A 23,440-nucleotide genomic window follows, 5' to 3' on the forward strand; every position below is an offset into this window, starting at 1 on the left:
GATACGTAATCGTTATACAAATCTGAAAGCAAATCTATAATATTGCTACATTTGCTGCAAGCCAGCCTCCCAACCCTCTAAAGCAGATGTAGAATGTCATTCGCAAAAGAACCCGACTGTAAGTACAGTACATTAATTTTATTTGTATTTACCCATAATGGACACCTTTATATTTCAACTTTTCCCCACGTTTTCCCAAGAAGTTTTCAGTGTAAAGCTATAAGTACAGATACACTGCTTTACAGAAAAGCTGAAGTTAGCGGACGTCATTGTGAAAAGGGTCTATCTTCTAGTAATGCCCTGGCAACTACTCAGAACATCCTAGCAACCACCAAACAATGCCCTGGCAACCACTGAGAATACCGTGGCATCCCAGTGGAGATTTTTCATGGACAAACACTGCTACATTTTTTTTAAAAAGCATTAAACAAGTAAACAAACCTGCAATCAAGTAAACAAACAAACACAAGTTATGCTGCAGCCTCTGCATTGACAGACATAAAGATGCTCTACAGACAAGCTGTTTTTTTACTCATGCTGTTTAAAAAGAAGCCATGCTGTGTTCAGATATTCATTAGTTGAGTGAATGGATGCTGCGCTGAACAGAACGCTGGGCCGGAGGAGGCAGGAGCAGGTGTGACGACCAACGAGGTTCTCGCACCTCCCTAGGAGGGTTACAGCAATCAATTCCCTCCTACACACACACCAACCGGCTACACCGCATCCGCTACTGCTTGACCCTTCTCACAATCAGAAACCAGTCTCATATTTAGGGTTTACATTAACAATTGACTTTTCCTAGGCTGTCATCCAAGTGGATACAGGACGAGCCTCTTATATGTGTCACATACACCACTTAAACTCAGAGAAAAAGACGAGTAACACACCAGATGGCGACACTTTCTTAACAGAAAAATGTGAGAAGTATGACATAAGCATGGCTGGATTTATAGTTTTCTTTTAAAGATCATATCTTGGTATGGAAGAAATTGGAGGTAAATGTTAAATATTTAATCTAACTTACAATAGGTCATATTTTTTACTTCTCTTCATAATGTATATTTGTAACTTACAGGAAGGTGGAAAACAACATGTTTTAAACCAACTAAAAAAAAATTATTTTTATGAACACATACTCAACATTCATGGAAGGGCAACAATTATATAGGAAATTATTTATAAATACAAAGAATATGGACAACAGGCTATGGTGTCATGCTCTAAAGCATCTGTTTTAATAATAATAATTTTTTTTTAAATGTTTAAATATATAACCTACTTAATGTTCCAGCAAAACTGCAAAACCCCTTTAAAAATGTTAAGAATTTCACAAATATTTTAACATTAAACATTATTATATTATAATGTACCACAATTAGAAAATAATTTGTTTTAATTAATAAGTTATAAATAACATAAGATTCAAAATGTTCAAAATGATTACCTAGTCAGTGTTCCCACCATATTGTAACCCCACAAGAACGTACAAAATATTAATTTATAAATGTAGCAAATATTATTAGCATCAATAATTCCTAATAGATCATATATGAAAATATATTGTTTTTTAATAATTAATATATTATAAATAATAATTTCAAATATATTACCCACTCATTCCCACAATATTTGTATAATAATTTTTATATCATTTATAAAATGTTTATATAAATATAACACAATAATTCTTAACAGATAATGTACCATAATACCTATATAAATGTTAATTCTTATATAAATACAACACTATTATTCTTAACAGATCATGTATCATATTTGGAAAAAAAACATATATTTTTCAAGAAAATACTAAATGTTTTTTGGGGGGATCTTTTGGACCTTTCATGGTTTTAAGACAATGATCTAACCCAGACCACCTTAAATATCTTTCTCAGTCCTCCTTAAATCAATGGTCCTCCATCGGCAGTTGCCATGGCAACTATGGGAGAAGTCTCTTTTTCAGGCTCTTTCATTCACTGACTGGCTTATGTATATTTGAGTGCATTGAATGCACAAGTGTAAATATAAGCATGAACATGTGTGCCGGATACATCTTTAAAAAATCCTGTAAAATTTATGCTGTCAAAACCCAGAAGCAGGGCTGATTAATTAGCAAGCGCAGAGTAAATTCTGGAGCATGAGAACAATGGAAAAATTATTCCATTGTTGCTAAATTAAACAGGCACGCCTCTGAAATTACACAAAGAGTTGTGAGTTACATCGATTTTGAAGGCAAAATTAAGTAGACACCGACAGATCATCTTTTATCTAACCTTCGATGGGAACTTATGATGAAACTGTGGCGCCCCATGAGGATCAAAAGCTAACAGACATTTGAATTCAATTCTGAATCATGTACATGTCTGAACTTTGAAAATAGACGTGGATCAAATTTGCAATACACAGAGTGATTTCTTTGCAGCAGTTATTATTGAACACGACGGAAATCAATCATGATTACGCGTATGAACTTACATTGGTTCACAGACTTGCCCAAAAAATAGATCTAAGCTGAATTATGGAGAGGGATATTAGTAGTCATGTCACAGAGAGGCATTTAAAGGCCTGTGGAAAGAGATATTGATTTCTCTGGCCCCATTAAATTGCATTTTAATTCAACAGAGGGTTTAAAAAATGGTAGACTTGGGTACATAGAGCCAAGCTGAGTTCAATAGCCCAGCTGAGAAGAAAACATAAAAAATACATGTTTTAAACATTCTAATGAATATATCATGCTGACTTGTGCTCCATTTTTAGAGCATAGGTAATTTTAAAAGTGTGAATGAAGAAATAAAAAATGTACAAATGAATGGCTGAAAGAATGGATAGATGGCTTTATGGAAGCATGGATGGATGAAAGAACAAATTAAAGAATGAAAAGGAGGATGAATAAATGAATTAGATTCTTAAAGGATTGGTAATGAATGAACAAAGAGAGGATGGATGGATGGATGAACAAACAAATGAATAAAAAAGCGAATCAATATGCAAACAAATTAATGAATAGAGGACAGATGCTTAATGGATGAATGAATGAACAAACCAACCAACTCAATGGGGAAAGTCTGAACAAATAAATGAATGACTGGAATGGAGGATGAATGTCTCCTTTATAGATGAATGAATTAATGAATTAATTAATACATTTCTGATCGTACAAACAAATGAACAAGAAAACAAATGAATTGAGGATATACAGGTGAATCATTTAATTAGAATGTTGTGGAAAAGTAAATTCAACTCAAATTGTGAAACTTATGTATTAAATTCAATGTGTTCAAAACACAGACTAAAGTAGTTTAATTCTTCGGTTCTTTTTTATTGTGATAATTTTTGTTCACATTTAACAAAAACCCACCAATTCACTCAACAATCTCAACAAATAAGAATATGGTGACATGCCAATCAACTAATCAATTTAAAACACCTGGAAAGGTTTCCCGTGCCTTCAAAATGGTCTCTCAGGCTGGTTCACTCTGATACACAATCAGGGGGAAGACTGTTGATCTGACAGTTGTCCAGAAGACAATCATTGACACCCTTCACTAGGAGGTTAAGCCACAAACATTCATTGCCAAAGAAGCTGGCTGTTCACAGAGTGCTGTATCCAAGCATGTTAACAGAAAGTTGAGTGGAAAGAAAAAGTGTGGAAGAAAAAGATGCACAACCAACCGAGAAACCCGCAGCCTTATGAGGATTGTCAAGCAAAATCGATTGAAGAATTTGAGTGAACTTCACAAGGAATGGACTGAAGCTGGGGTCAAGGCATCAAGAGCCACCACACACAGACGTGACAAGCCACTCCTTAATCACAGACAACATCAGAGGCGTCTTAGCTGGGCTAAGGAGAAGAAGAAGAACTGGATTGTTGCCCAGTGGTCCAAAGTCCTCTTTTCAGATGAGAGCAAGTTTTGTATTTCAGATGGAAACCAAGGTCCTAGAGTTTGGAGGAAGGGTGGAGAAGCTCATCGCCCAAGTTGCTTGAAGTCCAGTGTTAAGTTTCCACAGTCTGTGATGTTTTGGGGTGCAATGTCATCTGCTGGTGTTTGTCCATTGTGTTTTTCTAAAACCAATGTCATTGCACCCGTTTACCAAGACATTTTGGAGCACTTCATGCTTCCTTCTGCTAACCAGCTTTTGAAAATGCTGATTTCATTTTCCAGCAGAATTTGGCTTCTGCCCACACTGCCAAAAGCACCAAAAGTTGGTTAAATGACCATGGTGTTGGTGTGCTTGACTGGCCAGCTAACTCACCAGACCTGAACCTAATGGAGAATCTATGGGCTATTGTCAAGAGGAAAATGAGAAACAAGAGACCAAAAAATGCATATGAGCTGAAGGCCGCTGTCAAAGAAACCTGGGCTTCCATATCACTTCAGCAGTGTCACTAACTGATCACCTCCATGCCACGCTGAATTGAGGCAGTAATTAAAGCAAAAGGAGCCCCAACCAAGTATTGATTACATGCACAGTAAATGAACATACTTCACAGAAGGCCAACAATTCACTATTTTGTTTTATTGGTCTTATAAAGTATTCTAATTTGTTGAGATAGTGAATTGCTGGCTTTTTGTTTAATGTGAGCCAAAATCATCACAATTAAAAGAAAAAGGACTTAAACTACTTTAGTCTGTGTGCATTGAATTTATTTAATACACAAGTTTCACAATTTGAGTCTAATTACTGAAATAAATTAACTTTTCCACAACATTCTAATTTACTGAGATCCACCTGTACTTAAAGGATGGGTGAATGAATGAACAACAAATGAATAGGGAATTAACTAACAAACAAATGAATAGAGGATGGAAGAATGGATGGATGGATGAATGAATGAACACACAAATTAATGAATAAAGGACCAATGGCTTAATGGATGATTAGAAATGAAATGAAATTAAATGCAATGCATATATGTATGGTGGGATAGATAAATAGATGAATGGGTGGATGAATTGACTGAACAACTGAACAAATGATTGAACAAGCAACAAATTAATGGAGGATAGATGCTTAACAGACAAATGGATGAACAAACAAATGAATGGCTATATAGATTGGTGACTTTATGGATAGTTGGAAAGATGGTTGAATAAACAAAAAAAATGTACAAATGAATGAATAAACAAATAAACTTATACAGCAATGCTGAAAAAAACCTGTCATTCATAAATATAGCATGCAAACATGAGTCAAAAGTTTGTTACTCTGTATGTTCCATGAAACCAGAGCACAATCTGATCGTGTTCTGACATCACAAACAAACCCACAAGATGAAAACCTCCCCCTCAGATTTCACGTTCCAATCTTTCAGAGGGAGGACACAAGTAGAGCTCACGACTTCCAAAGTCTCCAACAATAAAAGAGAGCAACACACTCACACACGTGTTAACACACTCAAACACTCACCATCTTCCTCACACTCCTCTGGGGGCTTGGCTTTCTTTGCTAGTCGAGGGTCAAGCCATGACGTTGTTTTGGTATTGTGACTGAAAAAAAACAAATATTGCAACAATTAACAGTATGTATAATACAGTTTAGCTACCATGAAACAAATCAAAAATGTTTTTATGTGTGTTATGTCAGGCAAATGTTGGCACAAGCTTCAAGCTTTGAAATGTAAAACATTCTAGACTAGATATCCCAGAAGGCCTCAGTCACAGTAGAAGGGGTTTTCGCCAGTTAACACAATGACAATCAATACTTTTAACAAGTCCCTCGGGACAGACGGTAGGGAGAGGAACATCTCTTGCTCCTAAGAATCATTTTTATACCGATTCATTCATTCTTCATCATGATTCATAGCTCAGCTAAATCCAATGTGTCAGTTCATCACTAAAATGTTCATTAAAGTCCACGTGCAGATTTTATGAGTTAAAATTTGTCCTTCTAGCATTAAACATTTAGTAACACTTTACAATAAGGTCCCATTAGTTAACATAACATATTTACTAACATTAACAATGAGCAAAACATTTATTATTCATTAGTTTTTATTAATCTTTGTTAATGTTAGTTTAGTTCAAATGAACTCAGGTGCATTAAATAATATGAACAGATACCATTTTTTACAATTGCCTTTGATTGAAATATTGAAAAATATATGAAAATATGAATTTACAATTAATATTTGCATATTAATCAAATTATTCATATAAATGTCTTTATATTTTATAAATTTATATTAAGTAATTTTACATTAATACAAATTAATTAATCAGTTTAAAGAACTTAAACTTTGAATATCTTCAAAATTATAAAAAATATATATATATAATTTTAATGACTCTACTTTTCCATCCCTACCATATGCTGAAGTTCTGAAATGCAAAATGCAATAAACTGAACTGTAATGAACTGAGTGAGCTCAATACAGCATGCATAAATAATTCAGCCGTCTGTAACGATATGTAAAAGAAGACACTGCAACAGGTAGCGCTCCATATGTTCACACCTCTTTTATTATGAAGTGTGCTTTAAAGTGCACTTCACTCACTCTATGAAGTAAACTTCTCCTTTCTCAGTGTAGGCCATCTCCCAGTTATCTGGCAAAGGGCCCAGTTCGTCATTCTCCTGGGAGTCTTGTGGGGACTTGGGGGCGTCTCCTTCCTCCTCAGGGGCATCTGTGGTGGTGAGGGTGGGGGTCTCGGGTGGGCATGGCTGGATGGGCACGTCTCCCGAAGCATCAGTACTCTTGTCCTCATGTTCACTAGATTCTGTGTGGGAAAACAAAATAAATAAGTGTCGAGCATGACCTTCTGACTGAGAGAATTATTTGACAGTAGAGTGTTATAAAGGATTGGACAAAGAGATACAGGTCCATAAAACAAACAAGTAGTGACTAGGATTGTCAAAATGAACTCTTTTTATCACATGATTAATTAGTTGTTTTTTTTTTACTCCTCTACATTTATTAAATTAAAATGTAAAAATGTTTTTAGACTGCATCCAAAAAGGCTACAAATTTTTATCAAATCCTGCAAAAGGCACTTCTCTCCAAAAAAAAAAAACATCAGGGACAAACTGACATTCTGCAAACGTTACAGGGATTGGACTGCTGAGGACAGCTTAATCTGCTTTCTGATTGTTTGGGGCATACGGAAAAAAGCTTGTGCAGAGAAGAAATTGTGAGCACTACCATCAGTCCTTTGTCGTGTCAACAGTAGAGCATCTGACAAAAATATCTACTGAACACTGAAGCAGCAAGAACTTTAGAAAATTCATATTTGTCTCATTCTCAAAATTTTTGGCCATGGCTATATGTACTAAATACTAAACTATGTACTAAACCATGTACATATATGTAATAAATTTGCAAATTAATCATTACAAATGTTACACACACACACACACACACATATATATATATATATATATATGACATACAGGTTTCAAAGGAAATCATAATAAAGCATATTTTAGTTTACCATAAATGCTCGTCAATACATTCACCAATACACTTTAACCATATTTCAAAGACAATTAAAGTAATTATGAAATTGCATATGAATATGTACTTAAGCCATACTCAAGTGGATCAAAAAAAATAAAAAATAAAGTTCATACAACTGAATTTAATATACATTTAAACTATAATAAATTCTCAAATCATTGCAGTTAACCAGCAATTAAGCGTCCAAAAACATTACATTCAGTATTTAATATTCTTTTGGAGATATGATTTCCTTAATAAGGACTCTTCTAAAGAGAATGCTACAGTGTACCACTTTTTCACAATGGAACACAGACGAGGAGAAACTGATTGTTGAAGTCCTTCAAATGTCATTTGGAGAAACATCACAGAACTTCTGAAATGTTCGATGAAATCTCTGTGTGCCATTTTATATTAAAACATATATTAAAATGATTGAATTAACAGTATTAAGCTGTTCCATATTATTCTGTTACACTAGTAGATTAAATGAATAAATATAAATGTTTTGTATTAGGAAAAATGCCTTGATTATTTCTAACTAATATCAACAGCCTTTCTAACAAGAGCCTCATCGGCTCAGTATGATCCAAAACCTCATCTTGGAGTTATGTAACAACTGAAAAGTTTAAATAAAGCATCATCCTCTGGTCTGAAACGTCTTTCATTAGAAACGAGTCGTAGAGGCCGTGTAGCCCACAGTCATAATTGACTCCGTTGGGTCAGTTTAAACCATCTCAGTAACAGTGGGAGGTCTTAACCTGGTGTGATGGCGATGCCGTTGCCATTGATGACGGGGCTCTCTTCTTCCTCCTCTTCTGGCGGCTCAATGCTGTCCTTCTCCATGTTGCTGACGGACTTATTTCTCTTCCTTTTTCCCTCTGCACTGGGTCGGCCACCGGGCAAGAGTTGGTCCGTCACATTAAACAGCATCGGCGTGGGTTCGGCAGGAGGCTTTGGCGTGCCATAGAAGTTATCTAAAAACAACAGAAAACACATTTGTGGGACTTATGCTTTCATAGCTACTTGGCACGCAAAAAGGTGAAGTCTGACTTGAAGTAACTTTTCAATCATGTTTTCAATGACTTTGCTGGAGTTAATTTTTTCCGTGTGATGTTTCCTCGTTCACCGGCGACTCAATCGTTTCATTCAAGATTGAAAAGAAATCATGTGTATCCAGGGAAATCTGTTTAATGATTAAAAACTGAGCTCCTGTGTGGTTACAGCACAGGCTCCAGGAATTCATTTGCAGGTCTATGGGGATGGAAACAGAAGAGGTGAGGCTCATAGATTCGGTTAAATTACAGCCTGTGTCCCAGAATACCTATATATTGTGCTGATTTCTATTTACATATCCCATTCAATTAAAAACAGCTGTTTTTACTGTGTTGATGTGATCCCTGATTCGTTTGCTAGCTATCGTTAGTCAGAGACAGATGGTACATTCAGGGAAGCATTTAATTGGACAAAATGCATACACAGTTTTTCTTCTTTCCTCATCAAGGCTGCGTTTATTATGAAATAATTATATTTTTCCATTTTCATATTTTTTTTCATTCCTGTGATGGAAAAGCTGAATTTTCAGCATCATTCCTCCAGTCTTCAGTGTCACATGATCCTTCAGAAATCATTCTAAAATGCTGATTTCCTGCTCAAGAAAGATTTCTTCTTATCAGTAATGTTAAAAACAATTAATATTTGAGAAGAAACTAAATTATCTAGCAATCTTTGATGAATAGAAAGTTAAAAAAAACTGCATTTATTTGTTTAACAGAAACACAGGACACTAGCATAAACGTGATCTCAAAGCTGATAACTAATGTGGCAATTATTTTGATTTCATTCAGTATTAGGGATACAGTGATAATACAATTATGGCCATTAAAAAACTGATATAAAAAATTACTGATGTTAAAAATAGATTTTAAATAAATGAAAAAAGCGCTACAAGTGAATTAAAGCTTCACTTCAATGTATATTATTATGGATATTGAATATTAATTTTGGATCTTGCTGAAGATTACATTGAAAAGTGTTATTAAATTAAGATTAATTTCAAATGACTATTAGACGACTGCGAAGCTGATTTAAGAATAAGGGGAAAATCACTCTAATATTCACTGATAATTGATATGATTCCCATTAAATGTACTTTATCGAAACTATAAAACTCAACTTTTCTTCACTGACATGGAGAATATAAGAACGTCAAAAATCACGTTCTCTGCTGTTTTAGAGTAAATATAAAGTTATTCTCAATGTGTTTGTCACTGAAGCTGTGCCACACAGAGTCATGGGAAGGATCTTCCTCGCCTCATGAAGAGAAAAGCAACCTGTGTCAGAAAGTAGTTCACACACCTCAGTGTCGCCTCTCAAGAGACCAAACTGCACTAGTTCTGAATACCTCTGCTCAATGTCAAAGAAATACGTGCTCCCTCTTGCAGTAAAATAAAGCAAATTGAAGGAAATGTATATTCCGGGCCTCAGTGGTGTAACAGGTGGGTGAAGCTTTACTTCGAGAGGTAATCATTTATTGAGATGCAGGAGGTTTAACAGTGTATTTCGCTTACCTTCGTATGTTCCACTTTCTAACAAAGCCCCACTTTTCTCTAATTCCATAAACCGCTCAATGCTCACAAAGTTGTAGTCCACACCTGGGACCTCCCCCTCTTTGGGCTGTCTCGTTGTGCCTGCAGAAAAAAAAAACACATGCCTGTTAGAATATTTAAGCTATTCACAAGACTAAGCAAAATACAGCCTTACAGAAACATACTGTCATAGTATGATGCTAAGATATGATACAATAGATTCACATGGTAAAAGCAAATAACCTTAAAGGGTTAGTTAGTTCACCCAAATATAAAAATTATATGAGCGCGTTCACAAGACTGCAGTGGCGCTGCTGATGTGTTTTCTTTGTTATTGGGCGCACCGGTAAAAACACATCAGCAGCGTCATACGTCAACAGTCACAGCAGTCGCACTCACAACAGACCCGGAAAAGAAGACAATGCTGAATAAAGTCATAATTTTTGTTATTTTTGGACCAAAATGTATTTTCGATGCTTCAAAAATTTTTAACTGACCCTCTGATGTCACATGGACTACTTTGATGATGTTTTTCTTACATTTCTGGACATGGACAGTATACCGTACACACAGCTTCAATGGAGGGACTGAGAGCTCTCGGACTAAATCTAAAATATCTTAAACTGTGTTCCAAAGATGAACGGAGGTCTTACAGGTTTGGAACAACATGAGGGTGAGTTTTTAATGACATAATTTTAATATTTGGGTGAACTATCCCTTTAAGACTATCATAATCATTTATGAGTAGTGCCAGTGTTTATAACTTTACAAAATATTTCAGATTAAAAAACAACAACCCAAAAACAAATCCATGTTTTTATTCCATTAATTACTTCCCGCAACAATTAAACAACACAACTGTTTTCAACATCAATAATACAATTTTTTTTTCTTGTAGCCAGATCAGCATATTAAAAAGATCTCTGAAGGATCATGTGACACTGAAGACTGGAGTAAATTCATGCTGAAAATTCAGCTTTGCATCACAGGGATAAATTAAACTGGTAGCACTATGGTACTTTCTGGAACAGCATTTTAAACCAAATAAGAGCAAACAGTCAGTTAAAAAACAAACAAAAAAAAAAAAAACTATAGACAATACAGTAGGCTAACTCTGAAAACTCGCAAAGTGTTATTTCCAAGTTCCATATTGACTGTTTATGTAAATTGGGTGCATAATTAATGCATTAATTTAGTCTTCTGAGGGCAATCGAACATTCTTAAGAAATCAGGTGGGATTTGCAAGACGCATACTTCGCAATGATATCCTAATCCAGTCCCTTGAGCTCTTAACCAAATCATCTCTGATTTCACAAAAATCTTAGTCTGGAAGAAAATCCATCCAGCTTTGAGTTTGTGAACTTCCCAGTGAGAGGAAAAAGTCCATCACTGACGTTTGCTTTTGCAGATTGGCTTTAAAGGGATTGTTCACCCAAAAATGAAAATTCTCTCATTAATCACTCATCCTCATGTCATTCCAAAACCATAAGACCTTTGTTCATCTTCAGAACACAAATTAAGATATTTCCGATGAAATCCAAGAGCTTTCTGACCCTGCACAGACAGCAACATAACTACCACATTCACGGACCAGAAAGGAAGTGAGGACATCGATAAAATAGTGACATCAGTGGGTCAAAAGTAATGTTATGAAGCTACGAGAATACTTTTTGTGCACAAAGAATACAAAAATTACAACTTTTTTCAACAATTGAGTAATTAATTAATTAACGACAGAATTTACATTTCTGTGTCAACTATCCCTTTAATGACCTTTCCATCATGCCAATGCAATGACCAATAATCAGGTGAAACAGACATTTATTATTCAATGCCAAGGGGAAAATACTTGAGCATGTGAACCATTAAAATATGAAGATGACTAAATCAAAAAAATCATTTCACGTTTCTGTGAAAAATGACAAATGAGGGCAGTTTTATTTAATTTAGCATTCTTATTAATTCTGGCGATTCAAAGAACAATTTAAGATTAATCAGGTGGGTAATTAATAACGAGATTTGATTTTCTTTCACAGCGCAAGTACAGATGTAAAGTACGGGTCATCAGATGAGGTTAATGATCAATAATAACAGTTAGCTTGTAACCAAGGAGACATAAATTATGAAATGCTGCTGAGAAAATCAGAAACATTCAGAATCACACACACTCACACAAACACACACACACATACATATATATATATATGGCCAGCTAAAACTCATCCAATTTAAGAAAATTATTAGCAAGCAACTAATTGAACAGAACAACAGAGATTCAGTCACCTGTTGCTGGTCTAACTCAGGATCGGGAACTGACACGAGCCGGATTTGAACTCATATCACCCGCACAAGCAGCACATGCTGTACCCCGGGCCACGTCTCTGACTAAAGCAGATTTTAAAAATCAATCCCAACAGATTTTTAGCTTCTACATATTTGCTTATATAATGTGGAAGGCTTTCAAGCCAGTGCTGATAAAAGCATGTGCTTATATCTGTCTGGTTTTTCGGGGCACACTTAAATAACACTTTTCTTCTATGATGTCAAGGAGCTCATTTCAGATTCAGAAGACAGATATGCATTACCTCGGATCTGGAAATCAAAGGTTGGAGTGAATTTCTGGGCTAGTGTGAACTCTTTGAACAAGAAAAGTCCATTTTGATTTTAGGGCTAAAATGACAGACCATATGTGCTACTCTGAGAAGTGGAGGTACAGCTGAATTATGAAAGTAAGACCAAACTTATATTTTTACTAAGTGAGAGAAAGAGAGCGAGAGCGAGAGCGAGAGAGAGAGAGAGAGAGAGAGAGAGAGAGACTGGGAATGAGAGATGAGTGCATCACACACAGCTTATGTAATATGCAGACAGCAGTGGCACATTGTGGTCTAGAACATTTAAATATTCAAGGATATTCACCTGAATATCATTTCACCAGTGATGGGTCTAAATATAGCACCTGTGAATGCAATTACAAATTCAGTGGCTCCCCTGAGATGACGGCTTAATGCCGAGAATATATTTTGTGCATAAGCCTTACCAAGCAATGGGCCTTTTTTGAACTCAAATATTGTAGCATGTTAACATTAGTACAATACAAATAATAATTATGAGTACAACCACCTACTGTATCAATGCACTAAAACAACCTTAGTAACCATATTTACAACCAAAAACTTTGAGAATTCCCTAGCACTGATGGAAAATTTTACGTAGGGAAGCACATTTTTTTTTAAAGAAAATAAATAAATAAATAGAAATAAATATTAGGGCTGTCAAATTGATTAATCGTGATTTATCGATTTGAAAGCCCTAGTATATATATAAACAGAACAATACAATGATACGATAGAACGATAGATAGAACAACAGATACAGTAAAGCATATCATGTACTTATCCATCTGATTCTGTGACATTACAGATTTGTGTGGATCCTCTCAGAAATGTAAGGGCCTCTACGGAGGAGTGTTTTCATAGTTCTGACAATGCACTTTTACATGTTCAGGGAAACAGGATGCGCTGACAGAGGCAATTCAAATGTGCAAATTCCTGCATCTGTATGCTGACAAAGGGCTAAACATGACACAGAGGAAATTACACGGAAGCTTTGCTGATATTCATATGCATCATTAATATTTATAATCTTAATAATCAGGTGGAAATAATGTACAGCTCTCTCCTTAAGTATTTGTGGCGGGATCTCTTTCTTGTGATCTGATCAAATCTTATCAGTTTACAACATCCAGAAAACACTATACAAACATTATGTATTCAATACACTCTCATTGACTGATTTAATTGAACTAAAATAATTAAATCAAAAGGAAAGTGTTCTATGAGTAAAATAAGGCTGTTTCTTAATGGTAAAGTGAATATATATATTTTTTTCAATATATTTAAATACTTCTTTTCCAGATAATATGTTAACACAACTATTGATAGGTTTTATTGCTCTATGCAGAAGATATGCAAAATATTATATGCAAATATTTTCAAAGTGAACAAACTAAAAAAAGAAAACTAAACCAAAGTAGTCAAACAGGATGCACAATTTAAAAAAATAAAATAATACATATTTATAAAGTAAAAAACAAATAACAATGCTAATTGTTAAATGTTAAAGAAAACAAAGTAAAAAAACAAATAACAATGTTAATTGTTCAATGTTAAAGAAAACAAACAAAGTAAAAAAACAAATAATGTTAATTGTTCAATGTTAAAGAAAACAAACAAATAAAGTATTTATTTGTTATAAAAAAAACAAATAACAATGTTAATTGTTAAACAGGGCTCTGTACCGGTTCAAGGACTGAAAACGAAAACCTGAAACGAATGAAATTTTGACAGGAACAAAACCAGACACAGAAACTAAATAAAAAAAAATTATTTCCGAACTGAATCAAAAATTTGAAATGGCCATTAACCGGTTAATAACGCTATTTTATCGTTCCATTTAATATTTGAAATGTGTTGTCAACCAATCACGAGATCCAGTGGTACGGCATATGCAAATGTGGCACTGAAGCCAGTGAGTGAAATGTCCGTTCAGCTGTGAACTCATCATAGGCAAGTCGCAATGGCAATGCACCGCCCTTAAGAGTTTATCTGAAGATGAATTCAACAGATCACATGCACCTGCAGCGCTTCTGTGAATGGAGAAAACAGACAAACTATAGGCTTACACAAAAAGGAATATAGGCATATACACTAAATATATTTTACTTAAATCATATTGACAGATTAACGAAACAAAAGATAAAATGTGCTAAATTACAATTCATTGTGACACGTTCCAAAGTTTTCGGAGAGTAAAACAAAACAGCAGAGAGTACTTTTCTTTATTTTGCAGAAGCTTAGATTTAATTATTTTGCAAAAGCTTTGTAAAACCAACCAGTGTTGACCATCGCGCTGACACCTTACACGCACACATCATCATTTTGCTATATTGAAGCCTGTTCATTATCAAAACAAAATAGAGTTAAAAAAAAAACAAATAAAAAGTTACACTGCTCCGTTGTACAGCATGTGTTGCGTTCAGCGTGACCGCTCACTGTGCAAATAAAGCCGATGTGAAGGATGATGTTTTATGTCGATGAAAGTACAATCACTATATAATAAATCATATTTTAGCATCCAGATACATCGGGAACATGCATGGAAACATTTGGATTTGTGCCGAATGAGAGAGGAAGACATCAGCTTCACCTTAATTTGTTTTTGACATTTTTATAGCCTAAACTTTAGAGGATTTGATTTGGAGAGTAACTAATAAGTGTTTTTATAATGTTTGTAAACATTTTGCTTTAGACTACAGGCATTTTAGCCTTCGTTATTTTGGAAAGTAATAGCGCTAATAAATTGTGTGCAGTAAGTTTTGTTTTTGTTTTTTTACTCTCAAAACACAATCTTAAGTGTTTTTTTTAAACAATGCAGCAAACATTTTTAAATATCTAAAAAATACTTTGATGTCTTTAAAGTATTGATAGTTTTTTTTTTTTTTTAGTAGCCTACATTTGGCCAAAATCTAGAAAAGATGATGCTGTATTGGCTGTGACTAAGCACAGCGGGTTATATAGATCTCTATTTTTTCCTTTTCTTTTTGAGTAAAGAAAACACTATACTTTATTATTATATTATTACTATTATTAGGCAAATAATATAGTTTTTTTTAAAATAACGTTATTAACCATTATTTCTTCCACCCAAACCGGTTTCGGAACGGTAATAATATCAGATGATGGCAAGAACAGAAACGTTAAAATAATGATTCTGCTCGGAGTGAACCGATTGAATTTTTTTTTTTTCGTTTTCAAGCCCTGTTGTTAAATGTTAAAGAAAAGAAACAAATAAAGTAAAAAACTAATAATGTTAATTGTTAAATATTAAAGAAAACAAAGTAAAAACAAATAACAATGTTTATTGTTAAATATTAAAGAAAACAAACAAATAAAAAATGTAAAAAACAAATAACAATGTTAATTGTTAAATATTAAAGAAAACAAATAAATAAAGTAAAAAACAAATAATGTTAATTGTTAAATGTTAGATGTAAAAGAAAACAAACAAATAAAGTAAATGAACAAATAAAAAATAATTTAATAAAAGGAAAGAAGAAGGAAGGAAGGAAGGAAGGAAGAAACCTGTCTTCAGTATTTCTTCTTTTTTGAAATAGTATTTCTTCTTTTTTGGGGTCCTGCTAGTGGCAAAGAAATTACACACTTCACCTCAAAAAAACTTTTATCATATTACAAAATATATTGAAGCGAAATGATATCATCAGCCTGAGGTGGGCGCTGATCTGTCTTGGCTAATACATCTGTTCAGATGACTACCTGAAGAGCCCTGATTAAATACATCCATGGGGTAAATCTGATTATACCAGGGCATAGAAACTGGCTTAGTTTCTCTCTCTCCGCTCACTCTCATGTGATTATGGCTGATATGATTATGAGAAGTGTTGAGAGAAAATTGTGTCCAGCTTTACCTGTTTTCATTTCTCTGGTTGATTACCTCCTTATATCATCTTCATCTTTCTGTGAAACAATCTCCATGTGAAAATCTTTCAGGTATGACTGTTTTGCACATGCACAGGCTCCTGTTTCAATTCCCTATCAAAGCAAATCAACTGCAAAGATACAAAAGGCACCTCTGCCTCTCAGAGCGCTGCTCTGGCTTTACTTCACAGTTCCCAGCCATAGCAGCTCATTCTTAGCCTCTCGCTGTCTCCATTCATCTCCTCAGGTATTCTCTGCTTTAAAGTCATCAGCAGCATCTCTTTGGATCACTTGGATTGCGAGTGACATACCCACCTGCTAAACAAAGCCCTGACAACTGATGCTCCAGACAGATAAGAATCAGATCAACAACAGCGTGCATAACCATTCACAGTGATCAATCAGTGATGCAGCAAAATATACCTAAACCAAAAAATATATACTCCATCCCAAATATCTATTTGCCATTAACATTCTATAGTAATTATAGTATAGTATACAGTATTATTTATTACCAATTATTTTACCACTGTTTCCTTTTGAATAATAAAGACTTCTTAAACAGAAATCCAAATTTCTGGAAATTTTGGAACTGAACTTTAAAAAGTCATTAATAAACATCTACAGAGCAGTCTGACACAGTAAGATTGACTCAACCAATGCCGTGAGTTTGGGACTGGACTAAAGTCTAACTTCCTTGCAAATAAATCTGTTAGTAGCTAATTTAACTGAAAAACAGATCAAATATCAAGAGAGAAAAAACCTACTGCTCCACCAAACAGCAGAGAGACTTGGCGTTCTCAAAGTTGAAAAAGGTGAAACAGGTAAGCTAATGTAAAGAATCGAGTGTTGAAATGTATTTCCAGTCAGCACAAATGAAATGGCTCTCTGTGGGTTGAAGCTGGATGAAGTCTGACACAGAGGCCCTGCCCTTGTGTACCATCTGTGGAAGCGTTTGAGGCATTGATGAGTGCCGGGGGTGAAGGGTTGAAATTTGCCTGTAATGGCCTGCAGCCTCACCGACACTCAGTGATGGGGGGGTCGTGTTCCCTCTAATCTCCGGTCAGTCCAACCTTGAAGCCCAGTGCCACTCTGTGCACTGAATCACTAATGTCTGAATGGAGGTAAACAGCTCTCAGGGTGAGTACAGGTGAAGGCATATGTGAGATACTGGTGCACTGGATTGAATGAGCCTATATGGGACAACCCAGGGGATCTGGCCAGCATACACGAGGCACTGCGCTTTTAAATACGATGCAGGAACAGCCCCTCAATCATGGCTATACATTGAAACACTCCTTCTGAGTGATGAACCCTGTGATTCATCACTTCGTAGGTGGACCGTAATGGATTGAATGCCATCAAATTTCTTCAGAAAACCAAAGGAAAATAAATTGAACTTTTACTTGGAGGAGGAAACAAACATTTGACTAAAAAACTCCCAAAGTAGTAGCATTATACACATGTGGTTGGAATTATTGGTACCTTTTGTAAATATGATCAAAGATGGCTGTGGAAATAAATCTGCATTGTTAATCCTTTTGATCAGTTTTTTTTTTTTAAATCTCAAAAATCTAACCTTTCATTGGAGAATTTAAAATGGGGGGAAATAACATTACGTTTTTCTCACATACACATTGGACACAATTAATGGTCCCCTTTTATTCAATACTTTTTAAAACCTCCATTTGCCAAAATAGTATAGGAGTTTTCTCCTATAATGCCTGATGAGGTTAGAGAACACCTGATCAGAGATCAGAGACCATTCCTTCATCCAGAATCACTCCAGACCCTTCAGATTCCCAGCTCCATGATGGTGCTGCTTCTCTTCGGTTCACACTCATTTTCTATAGGGTTCAGGTCAGAGGACTGGAATGGCCATAGCAGAATCTTGGTTTTGTGGCCAGTGACCCATTTTGTGTTTTTGTTTTTTTTTTAAAGCGTTAGTTCACCCAAGAATGAAAATTCGTCCAGTTATATTAAAAATTGTGTTGTAAACAGTTCATAAGATGTGAAATAAAGGGCGAGCATTTGTAATAAAACGTCTCTCACATGGCTCCGGGGGGTGAATAAAGACCCCCTGTAGTGAATCCATGCGTTTTTGTAAAATATATATCCAGATTTCAAACGTGATAAACACTTTTTTTCACTTCTGCTGACTGTGGGAACCGGAAGATGTGCAAGCAATGTTGTAGTTTGTCAGCGCTGAGTGGTTAGTGATGATGAAAACGGAAAATGTACAAATAAAAACTGATTAAAAAAAAAAAAAAGCAATATTAAATATCAATACTATTTATAAAAAAATAACTAATAAATAACTACTAATTACAATGATAACAATTATCTGTTATTGTTTTATTATTATTCATAGTAGTATTAGTGTAAGTATTTATAATAATAATAATAAATCAAACAAAAACAACAATAATAATAACAATTATCATTAATAATAATAATAATAATAGATTTATTGTAGGAATACTCACTGCAGTAACTGTCATTTTGAGGAACAATTCAATCAGATCAAATGAAAATCACAGTTAATTTGAAAATCAATTCATTTCCTCAACCCAACCAGCAGGTCACAAATTGGTGATCCAACAAATCACAGTTTCTACTGGCTTTCACATCCATCATGTCAGCTTGTATAACTGATCTTCTGATGTCCATGTGCTGACCTGTGAGAGAAGCGCTTGAAGGCTGGCAGTAAACAGAAAACGCTTTAGGAATATATTTGCGTCAGAGAATCAGTTCAACCTAGGGATTTAAAACAGAGGGTCAGACGTGGCAGCGAGCTACTAACTGTGACTAATACTGTCATGCTTTAATGCATTTCATGCTGCTAGTGCTGCACTGCAAAAATAACACTTTTCTTAATCAATATTTTTGACGGCCTACAGTGAGGAAAAACAAACACAATCACAACAAGCTCAACTGCATATGCTTTAAAGTTAAGAAGGTTGGTGCATATATACTGCAGCTGTACAAATAAAATGTTATATAAATATAATTTAATTATATAATAAAAATTCAATTAAAAGCTTACTAATAACTAAACTATATTTAGGGATGAATTTATTTATCAAAAGTATATATATATATATATATATAAAAATTTATTTAAATTCCATGTTGTTCTAATGAACTTTCTATTAAAATAAACAAAATTGACCATAAAGTATCACAACCATTTTCAACATTAATAATCTTTTTTTAGCAGAAATCATCATATTAGAACAGAAAACTGTTAAAAAAAAAAAAAAAATTTATATTTCACAATATTACTTTTTTAAAAATGTAAATAATTTTACATGCTCCAAATACATTTCACACAATTAATTGTTCATTATTTGATTCACTATTAACAATTAATTAAAAATGCACTTTTTTCAGATATCTTTACTGAAAAAAAAAATGATTTTTTTTGGAGATTACCACAATGGTTTGCATTTGTCAGTATCAACCTACATATTGTGTAAAAGCTGACACATCACAAATTAGCGCACACACACACAAAAAAATCTCTTTTATCCACCTCTTGTGCAAAACAAGAATTTATAGTCCCCATCTCATATACGTTCAAAAAGGCGTAAATAATCCCAAACCTCAATGCTTTCATTTTGATTTATGCCTGGGCTGACCAGATCCAGCACCAGTGTCTATTGGCTGTATCTCAGAGTCCCATCACTAACTGCCTGGCTGCCACGAAGGATGAGGAGACTCATACATCAGGGTGACGTCGGGGGGAGGCTGCGGCCGGGGGAGAGACAGAGCCCCTGGTGGATTGAAAGGCCATTTAAGAGTTTCATTCTGTCACCCAGCACAGCCATAAGACGCTTCAGCCCTGACAAGCTCACTCCAACCAAAGCGCTGCGAGTTTGTGTTGAACAGCGCTTGTTTAGGCTCCGATACTAGTCCTTCTTGATATTTAGGATGTCGCAACATAACAGGATGCTTAATTATCCTGATTTCTCACGTATGTATAAAGTGAAGCAGTGACGACAGCTCAAAACGCTCTCTGTCTCTACCGTGAGTCATCTGTAAACAGCACGGATGTTATGTAATTGACTTTCGCCGGAAGCTGGAATCTCTGCAAACTGGGGGAGATCTGAAAGTGGGCGAACGGTTTTTCTTTTTTTTTGAAAATCCAACAAACTCTAGAGAAGCGGTGGGAGGGTTTCCGATAAACCTGTTTAGCATAGCTCCAGCAGCAGGCTGGGGACGGCATTTCAACCGCATGTACAGTAACGGACTCCGTTTCTGGGTTTCTATATAGAGTATTTCCTTTGAAAGTGGCTGTACAATATAAACATCTCTCTGGAGCTGCCTTGACTATTAATTCAACATGAAATTTGATTTACATGATTAAAAGTATCACACTGACATGCAAATGATGATTATTTTATATAGGACAGAATACATGTGGAGAAGACTAGAAATGCCACTTAAACATGTAACAAAGTAATAAATTAGCAATTTAATTATTCAAGCATAATTTGACAAATTGACGAATTAACATGCACACACACACTCACACACACACACACACACATATTAAAAATGGTTTGACATCATTTTAAAATGTAGTTAAATATAGCAATAAAATATAAATAAATCTTTTAATCACATCTTAGCATCTTAAACTATTTAATTCTTGTTTTATTTAGAAATTATTTATTAATAGACATTTAAGAAACAGTTTAATGTATGCTTTAAAATGTGATTAAATAACAACTCTATTAATTTAAATTAATTCACTCCATTTTAAACTATAGTTAGATATAAGAATAAAATAAATTAACTTCTTATCAAAATTTACATTACATTTTACTTTACATTTACATAAATATTTATTTTCATATTAGACACATTTCAAACAATTTCAAACATATTTTATTTTTTAATGTAACATTTACAAACAAATACAAATACAAATTTCAATTTATGCTTTAAAATGTGGTTAAATACAACAAAATAAGAGAAAATTGTTTACAATCACTCACACACAAATAGATAATTCACGGTTTGAGTTTGTAAAAATAAAAATGATTTATTCATTTATTATTTTATTTTCCATTTGTGAGAAAGAGATTATTTAATTACATTTTGTTTGATTTATTAAGTTAATATATTTCTAATATATTTCTACATTTTATGTATAGACTTAATTCAAATTTGACAATGTGGTTAAACATAACAAATCAGTTCTCAATGTCTAGTAAACTCACATTATTTTCAGCTGGCACTCCTAATGCTCCATAAACTCAAACCCAGAAGTGTAGTGAGAAACTGCTTATAAACTGTAGTTATAAACTCAGTAAATCTGGATTCAGTCAAACGTCATATCAAACAACTGCATTTCGCTTCATAAAAAGCAATACTGAAAAATACTGTTAATAAACAGTTTAATGGTGCATTTCCAACATGTTTTCTTTTCTAGTTCAGTGTTTTTTCATATTTCAGCGCAATGTCTTCAGTCATCATTTTCCAATGTGTACAGTGAAGAATAATGAGTTATTTGAATAGTCAGCTCCCTGAAACATCAAAGGACGTCATGCAGTAATGATACTCCGATTGCTACAATTGCTCTTCCAGGATTATGAGCCAAAACAAGACTGTCAATCAAACAGCTGGAGTCTATGAGCACATCAAAGCTGATCTGAGGAAACAAGCAGCAGACACAGAGAAGGCTTGTGATGCTCTGTCATCCATTATTTAGTATAACACATTAAATAAACTCATGCACGAACAGAATAATCAATATTTCAAACCAACACAAGATCTCTACCATGTTGAGATGATGTCTATAGATGCTCTTATAGATGTTCCTCATGAGCTGGACTGTGTTTAATTAAAAATGTTATTAATGAATATATTGACATATAATATCTACTAATACTCTATTATATTATAAAGTTTTTTTTAATATGTTTAATATGCAGTTAAAAAGATTAAAATATTTTTGAATAAATTACTTTTAATATGCAAAAATAACAAAACATGAAATACATTTCAATTTCTTTTGTCAATTTGAATAAAAAATATTTTATTGTTATATTACATTTTAAAACCTAAATTAAACAAACTGTTTTAAATGTCGATTAATAAAGTAACTTTCAAATGAACAAATCAAATGTATTAAATAGTTTGAAATGTGTGAAATATATATTTATATAAATACAATCACATTTTCCTCAAATTAATAGATTTATGTTAAAACTATTTAAATGGACCATATTTTCCTTATAGTCTATTCATTACATGCAATTGAATAAAATAAAAAACTGTAAAAGTATATATGTGTGTGTGTGTGTGTGTGTGTGTGTGTGTGAAACATTTATTATTGTATTACACATTATTTAAAAGATTATATATATAATTTTATGTTTTATAATATGTGTAATACAATAATACATTTTATGTCTATAATATATATATGCACATTTATTAAATTACATTTATGAGAATAAATTTGAACTAAGAACAGGCTATTTGATTTAACTAAGGGCCATATGTTGTTTATAGATTAGCCTGTTCACCCACACTGACTCCAGTCTTTTTTACTCTGATGCTAATGTTGAAAAAGCTACACAAATACTTCCTTTTCTCTCTGAACATCTCAACAATCTGTAGCTCAGGCTAATTACTGCATCGAAACACTGTTTTCAAGAAATCAAATCAATGATCAGGAGCTGCGTAGCCTAAAGTGTGCTACTGTTTTGTGTGGTTTGGTTTATTAAGTAAAGAAGAACCTCAAAAAAAAAAACTTTTCTGAAAGTCCAAGCAGATCCACAATCTACCATTTCAGTCTCGGATGAAAATATGGATTGGTTGATATTCTTTCCACACTCATTTTAAATCCGACTTTGACATTCACAAGAAACATCCACTTATGTGCGAGTCTTAATGAGGCCAGCTGATGGTTA

General features: G+C 34.0%; 1 protein-coding gene across 7 annotated transcripts in view; it reads right to left on the reverse strand.

Annotated features, from left to right (window-relative positions):
* LOC132133801 (membrane-associated guanylate kinase, WW and PDZ domain-containing protein 2-like) overlaps window positions 1-23,440 on the reverse strand; it is an 85,312-nt gene that overhangs the window by 24,288 nt on the left and 37,584 nt on the right. For all 7 annotated transcript variants that reach the window (XM_059546782.1, XM_059546778.1, XM_059546780.1 and 4 more), the window contains exons 3-6: window positions 10,003-10,122; window positions 8,194-8,409; window positions 6,497-6,716; window positions 5,410-5,489 (exon numbers count right to left, since the gene is read on the reverse strand). In XM_059546782.1, coding sequence (XP_059402765.1) covers window positions 5,410-5,489; window positions 6,497-6,716; window positions 8,194-8,409; window positions 10,003-10,122 — 636 coding nt within the window. The remainder of the gene's footprint in view (window positions 1-5,409; window positions 5,490-6,496; window positions 6,717-8,193; window positions 8,410-10,002; window positions 10,123-23,440) is intronic.

Source organism: Carassius carassius, chromosome 50, assembly GCF_963082965.1.
Source record: "Carassius carassius chromosome 50, fCarCar2.1, whole genome shotgun sequence".
Classification (NCBI taxonomy): Eukaryota; Metazoa; Chordata; class Actinopteri; order Cypriniformes; family Cyprinidae; genus Carassius; species Carassius carassius.